This window comes from Penaeus vannamei, chromosome 41 (genome assembly GCF_042767895.1).
Source record: "Penaeus vannamei isolate JL-2024 chromosome 41, ASM4276789v1, whole genome shotgun sequence".
Lineage (NCBI taxonomy): Eukaryota > Metazoa > Arthropoda > Malacostraca > Decapoda > Penaeidae > Penaeus > Penaeus vannamei.
The window spans coordinates 2,954,520-2,962,019 of NC_091589.1; the positions used below are offsets into that span (position 1 = coordinate 2,954,520).

At 38.3% G+C, this 7,500-nt stretch overlaps 2 protein-coding genes across 2 annotated transcripts in view; one reads left to right on the forward strand and one right to left on the reverse strand.

Annotated features, from left to right (window-relative positions):
- LOC138860424 (uncharacterized) overlaps window positions 1–2,041 on the forward strand; it is a 2,522-nt gene extending 481 nt beyond the window's left edge. Inside the window, exons 1-2 of the mRNA XM_070117952.1 lie at window positions 1–610; window positions 1,394–2,041. The exon at window positions 1–610 is cut by the window's left edge and continues 481 nt beyond it. Of these exons, the coding sequence (XP_069974053.1) occupies window positions 62–610; window positions 1,394–2,035 (1,191 nt within the window). The 5' untranslated portion in view covers window positions 1–61 and the 3' untranslated portion in view covers window positions 2,036–2,041. The remainder of the gene's footprint in view (window positions 611–1,393) is intronic.
- A 749-nt stretch (window positions 2,042–2,790) lies between these two features.
- The window catches only part of LOC138860387 (uncharacterized), a 5,877-nt gene continuing 1,167 nt past the window's right edge, over window positions 2,791–7,500 (reverse strand). The window contains exons 2-3 of the mRNA XM_070117814.1: window positions 5,065–5,580; window positions 2,791–4,456 (exon numbers count right to left, since the gene is read on the reverse strand). Of these exons, the coding sequence (XP_069973915.1) occupies window positions 3,207–4,456; window positions 5,065–5,580 (1,766 nt within the window). The 3' untranslated portion in view covers window positions 2,791–3,206. The remainder of the gene's footprint in view (window positions 4,457–5,064; window positions 5,581–7,500) is intronic.

Consider the following 7,500-nt stretch of genomic DNA (forward strand, 5'->3'; position numbering starts at 1 on the left):
ATAGGACAAAGCAGCACAGGACAGCAATACTCCCTCTCCCTAGGTCCTTCTGACCAGCTCCATGCTCTCCACCGACACGATCTTGAGCCAGGGGAGCTCACCCATCGCCCGAGAGCTCATCGAAACCCCCTTTGCGAAGCTCGACTGCTTGTCCTCCGTCGAGGAGTTCGAGTTCGTCCGGGACTTCGAGGTCGAGGCGAAGAGGATACTGCAGGACCTCGAAGCGAAGGACGCCTCGACTTCAAGAGACAGAAGTACACCTCGCCGTAGGATAAGAAGAAAGAAGAAGAGAAGAAAAAACAAAAGAGGAAATGGTAGACGAGAGAAAAGAAGCGCGGAGAAGAGGGTTCGAACGCATTCCATGGCGGGTGAAGCCGCTTCGAACTTTTGGCGGGATCCTTACGCCGCGAGCGATCGGAGGGGAAATAGCACGTCCTCCGGGATCTTCAGGATCGAAGGACTTCAAACGCAGAAGCGCGAAGGATCTCGGACATTTGGAAAAGCAGAGTCCCAATTTCATCGCCAAAGGAAAGGCAGATCTGTTGCAAAATTGCCTTCAGGTGCGCAAAGTCAGGATTTCGAAGGTGGTGAGGCCCGGACATTCCCAGATGTAAGTAGACTCCGTAAGTTAAAACGAAAGTAAAGTAATTTTAGCGATTGTTGAATAATGGGTAAACATACAAAGAGAAACGAACGTACAACCACCTGACAAACGAATACACGTGATACTTTTGTAGGAGTTGCGCGAGCATGTTACTAATGCACACACACACACGCATGCATACATACATATGTGTGTGTGCGTGTGTGTGTGTGTCTATGTGTACATATACATACATACATATACATACATATATACATTATATATATATATATATACATACATACATGTATATATATATATATATATACATATAAATATATATATATATATATATATATATATATATATATATATACATATTTATATATACATATATATATATATATATATATATATATATATATATATATATATATATATATATATATATATATATATATATATATATATATATATATATACCCGCACACACACACACACACACACACACACGCACACACACACACACACACACACACACACACACACACACACACACACACACTCACACTCACACTCACTCACACACACACACAGAAATATACACACTTATGTGCACACACACATGCGCACAAATATACACACCGGTCAAATACATCTCTTGTATTGTGAAGATATCCAGTCTCATTCATACCTTTTCTATATATATATATATATATATATATATATATATATATATATATATATATATGAACATCTACCAATATGGAAGCACACGTCTCTGAAGCGCGGCCGCTCCCTCTCCCGCAGGTGGTGTGCCGCCAGTCCAACACGGGCCTCTTCTCCTTCTTCGCCTTCGCCATCCTCAGCCTCGACCTCACCGCCAACATCATGAGCACCATCGACATCTCCGTCGACATCGACATCGCCGGTAGCGCCGCCAACAGCTCCACCACCATCAACAACACCAACACTAACACCAACACGAACGACAACATGAACATGAACACCAACAACAACGGTCGGTCTCTTTATTCCTTCGACCTCCAGACCTCGTCCTCGAACCCAGGAGGCGTCGGGGAGTCGGCGAGGACCTCCGAGGACTCAGGAGGCGTCGGGAAGTCGGCAAGGACCTCCGAGGACTCAGGAGGCGTCGGGGAGTCGGCGAGGACCTCCTCGAACCCAGGAAGCGTCGGGGAGTCGGCGAGGACCTCCGAGGACTCAGGGGACGCTGATTACGTGACGGGGGAAGCTGGTTATCCTCCTCAGGTGACCGTTGGGGAGGAGAACAGCCTGAAGGAGTTGCTGGAGAACGCCTACGGAAGGTTCTTGGAGGTTCACCAACGGATTATCATGGAACAAGGTCGGGTTCACAGGCGGGGTTTCAGCCAGGGGTTCCTCCAGGCTTGGTTCGAGGTCGTGCTCGATCTGTATTATGCTCTGAGGGAATGACTTTTTTTTTTTTTTTTTTTTAGTTTCCCGTCTTTTTTATAGCTACATTATCCTTTTAAAAACAGTTAATTTTTCTTTTTGAATGTAGTCCTGTCTAGGGGAAATTATCATTATTATTGTATTATCATTATTCACATTGAAAGATTTTTTTCTGTGTATCAGTGTCATTGATTTTTATATTCTTTTACTCTGCATTTATTCTATCAGGAAATTGTTCCTTAAAATTCAATCGGAACACGATACAATATATATATATATATATACATACATATATCTATATCTATCTATCTATCTATCTATTCTCCTTTAAATCTATTCTCTGTTTTGGACATTGGAAAAAGAGGAAAGCACTATTGCTATGTATTAATCAACAATAAACGAAAGAAACCAAAGGATTACTTTTATTACTTCACAATTCACAATAATTCGTCAGTATCATTGGTGCACAAATCATGGCGGAAGAACAGCTTAACATAGAAGAAACCTTGGATTTATGAAAAAGAAATACAGAGACATACATATATGTGCATATATATATATATATATATATATGCACATATGCATATATGTATATATTTATGCATATATGTATATATATACACATATATACACAGACACACTTCTATCTATCTATATATTCATATATATATAAATATATATATATATATATATATATATATATATATATATATATATATATATATATATATATATATATACATATAGATATATGTGTATATTATCTATATATATGTAAACTAATATATATATGCTTGTGTTTGTACGTGCGTAAGATCTGGTAAATATGAGCGCATACCGATTAGAATTTTACATAAAAACCTAATCGTTCCTTTTCTGTTTCTGGTTTCGTCACTTGTAATTATAACGTCATTCTTTTCCTCCTCGCTTTATCATCAGTTTAAACCCTTCCTCGTTCGAGCTCTTGTAGGCTCTTCTCCTCTCCATTCCCATCTATTTCCCTCATCATCCGTGATTTCCCTTCCCCTCCCAATCGTCCCATGGGTAAGATCGTCCCCGCTTGCTCTCATTCGTCGCCAGTTCAGGCCGTCGAGAACAGTGGCCCTCTGACATGCTGCCTCACTTCATTCGCTGGATGAATCAAAATGACATGCCATGAAGCCAATTCTGGTCACTCACCAGTCGGGGAAAATCATGCATCCAGGAACGCTGCACCTGCCTCATGTCGTGCTTCTCGACTCAGCAAGTGCCTCGCCGCCTCCAGCATCGCCATGAACCAGTGATGAATGAACAGCTGGTGTATGTCCTCCTCACCACCCGCCTCCTTTCGCCCCTCTCTGTGCGAACCAGCTGCGTGTTGGTACATCGTCCACACTTGCCACCACGCGCCTTCTTTTAGGACTCGACTCCAGCTGGGTTCTCTGCTGCCGATGTGGTCTGCTCCATCCTGCTGCTGCTGCTGCTGCCCCCGCCCGGCGGCTTCGTGCTGCTGCGAGTCAGTTTGCGGGATTTCCCTTTCTCCTGTGATGTCCTGAGCGTCGCCTGCTCCTCCTGTGAAACCTAGGTAGTCGTCTTCTTCTGTGGATTCCCGAGAGTCGTCTGCTCCTCCTGTGAAACCTAGGTAGTCGTCTTCTTCTGCGGATTCCCGAGAGTCGTCTGCTCCTCCTGTGAAACCTAGGTAGTCGTCTTCTTCTGCGGATTCCCGAGAGTCGTCTGCTCCTCCTGTGAAACCTAGGTAGTCGTCTTCTTCTGTGGATTCCCGAGAGTCGTCTGCTCCTCCTGTGAAACCTTGGTAGTCGTCTTCTTCTGTGGATTCCCGAGAGTCGTCTCCTTCCTCTGCGACGTCCTGGCTATCCTCTGATTCTCCCGTGAAATACTGCAGGTCGTCCGACTCTTGCGCTTCGTAGAGATCTCCCGCTTCGTCTCCCGCTTCGCTCGCCTCGCCTGTTTCGAGCGGGAGGGCGAGAGGGCGGGCGGGAGAGAAGAGGCGGGCCAGTCGCTCCATCGCCCCGTCCACGACCGCCCGCCCGTAGGAATAACCGGAGGCAATAGGAGCATAAAATGGACCAATGTTGTTATTGTTGTTGTTGTTGTTGTTGTTGTTTCCTCCTCCTCCACCGCCTCCCGTTCCTCCACCACCTCCCGTACCTCCATTGTTGTTATTGTTATTGTTGTTGTTGTTCCCTCCTCCACCGCCCCCACCGCTGCCACCACAACAACAGCAACACGACCCACATCCTCCACCAAAGAATTTTCGTCCTGTTTCTCTCACAGGATAGCGCAGGAGAGCAGTTGTGAATCCCCTACCATTATTATTATTATTATTATTGTTGTTGTTGTTGTTGTTGTTGTTGTTGTTGTTGTTGTTGTTGTTGTTATTGTTGTTTCCTCCACCGCCAGTTCCCGTTCCGTTACCACATACACAGCCACAACAACCGCCTCCTGAAAGTACGGAAAAAAAATTAAAACGTACAGCAAATATGTGGGGAAAATGGCATGTGAGTTTATTAGTTACATAATTTGGAAAACATTACATAAGTCCACCCACTGTATTTGTCAGAATTGCAAGACAATATGCATAGAAAAGGTGCCATATTGGATAATGAAATGTTATATTTTCGTGAATTTTAATAATAAAGAAAGATCGGACAGATATATATATATATATATATATATATATATATATATATATATATAGATAGATAGATAGATAGATAGATAGATAGATAGATAGATAGATAGATAGATAGATAGATAGATAGATAGATAGGTAGATAGGTAGATAGATAGGTAGATAGATAGATAGGTAGATAGACAGACAGATAGATAGATAGATAGATAGATAGATAGATAAATAGATAGATAGATAGATAGATAGATAGAGAGAGAGAGAGAGAGAGAGAGAGAGAAAGAGACAAACAGACAGACGAACAGACAGAGATAGAGACAGATAGATAAAGAGAGAGAGAGAGGAAGACAGACATACAGGCAAACAGAAACAGGAACAGAAAATAAGCCTAATAGAAAAATACAAACAATGTACCTCTTACCTCCAATATTAATTGAAATATTTATAGACTTCATAATATCCGCCGTGATGTCAAAGGAGAGAATACAGAAAGCCAAGAATCCGAACAAGCCCGTGTTCGAATGCTTGCACTTGATCTCCGGATAATAACTGGGCTCGTAACCATACCCGTCCCGTCGTATTACGTGGTGTGTTGTTGTTGTTGTTGTTGTTGTTGTTAATTCGGATTCTTCATTCATTTTGTGCGCGAAAGAGGGCGTTGAGTTCGTTGTGCGTTGCTTGTTTCCGTTTTCGTTCCCGGTTCTCGACCCGTTATCGGTTCTACTCTCTCTTCCCTTTTCGTCACTCGCTCTCGGTCTGTCATCGTGTCTTCCTTCTCTTCCGTTTTCGTCGCCGATTCTCTCCCGGTTTTCGGTTCTTCTCTCGCTTCCGTGTTCGTCGCTGGTTCCCGTCTTGTTATCGGTTCCACCTTCACTTCCTCTTTTATCGCTGGTTCTCTCTCCACTTCGAACCATTGCGTTGTCCATCACGAAACCATCTGTTTGGAATTAATTTATGTACAAAATTAACTGTTATGAGATTTATTTAATCGATTTATTATTTATTTAACTATTTACTTGTTAATTGCTCTGTTATGAGAATTAATTAATCGATTTATTATTTTTTAATAATTTACTTGTTAATTGATCTGTTATGAGAATTAATCAATCGATTTATTGTTTATTCATCTATTTGTTAATTGATCTGTTATGAGATTTAATTAATCGATTTATCATTTACTCATCTATTTACTTGTTAATTGATCTGTTATGAGATTTAATTAATCGATTTATCATTTACTCATCTATTTACTTGTTAATTGATCTGTTACGAGAATTAATTAATCGATTTATTGTTTATTCATCTATTTGTTAATTGATCTGTTATGGGACTTAATTGTTTATTGTTTATTCATCTATTTGTTAATTGATCTGTTATGAGAATTAATTAATCGAGTTATTGTTCATTCATCTATTTACTTGTTAATTGCTCTGTTATGAGAATCAATTAATCGTTATTGTTCATTTATCTATTTACTTGTTAATTGATCTGTTATGAGATTTAATTAATCGATTTATTGTTTATTCATCTATTTGTTAATTGATCTGTTACGAGAATTAATTAATCGATTTATCATTTACTCATCTATTTACTTGTTAATTGATCTGTTATGAGAATTAATTAATCGAGTTATTGTTTATTCATCTATTTACTTGTTAATTGATCTGTTATGAGATTTAATTAATCGATTTATTATTTATTTAACTATTTACTTGTTAATTGATCTGTTATGAGATTTAATTAATCGATTTATTATTTTTTTAATAATTTACTTGTTAATTGATCTGTTATGAGAATTAATTAATCGAGTTATTGTTTATTCATCTATTTGTTAATTGCTCTGTTATGAGATTTAATTAATCGAGTTATTGTTCATTTATCTATTTACTTGTTAATTGATCTGTTATGAGAATCAATTAATCGTTATTGTTCATTTATCTATTTACTTGTTACGAGAATCCAATACAAGAGCTGTATTTGACATGCGTCGAATACATCTCCAGACGAAAATACAACAGAAACCGACCAAATAGATCCTCCTGCGCCGTGAGAATATTAATTAAATAACATTTTGTCTAATCTGTGTCGGTCAATAAGCTTATGTCACGCATTAATTTTCTTGTGATTTCGTTTCTCTTATATAAATCTGATATATATCTATATCTATCTATCTATCTATCTATCTATCTATCTATCTATCTATCTATCTATCTATCTATCTATATATCTATCTATCTATATATATATATATTGTATGGTTTCGTTTACTTCTGTTGTGAATTTGATCGAAATTCTAGTTTTGTTTTTTATCTAAATTCGACACAGTTACATTTGAGTTGTTCTTTATGAGTTTTGTTCTGTTATGAATTTTCTGTAATTATTTATTATATGATTCTAACTCATTTTGCTCAAGATCTATTCGCATTAGTTTTTAATTATAATCTTATTTTGAAAATTATAATTATAATTATGATTTTATTATAATCTTATAATTTTAAAATAATCATTATAATCTTATCTTGAAAGCTTTTTTTTTTATTTTTTTTTACGATTTAGTTACGCTTTCGTATCAAAAACAAAAACAAAAATAAAAAATCTTATTATCCACACGAACTAAAATGCTTACTATCCTACTCCTATCCTTGTTTGTCTGTGTCCATTGAGATTTATATGCGACTGTCTGTATGACTGTCTTCATTGACCTGTCGTTCGTGGATAAGGAAACAGATACGATTTCAAAACACAAGTGACTGAATGAAAGAAAAAAGGCAAATTGATAAAAACAGTGAAGACAAAATTGAGACATAATGAAATGAGATAATAGACAAAATAGAAGTGGATAAAGGATAGATAAATT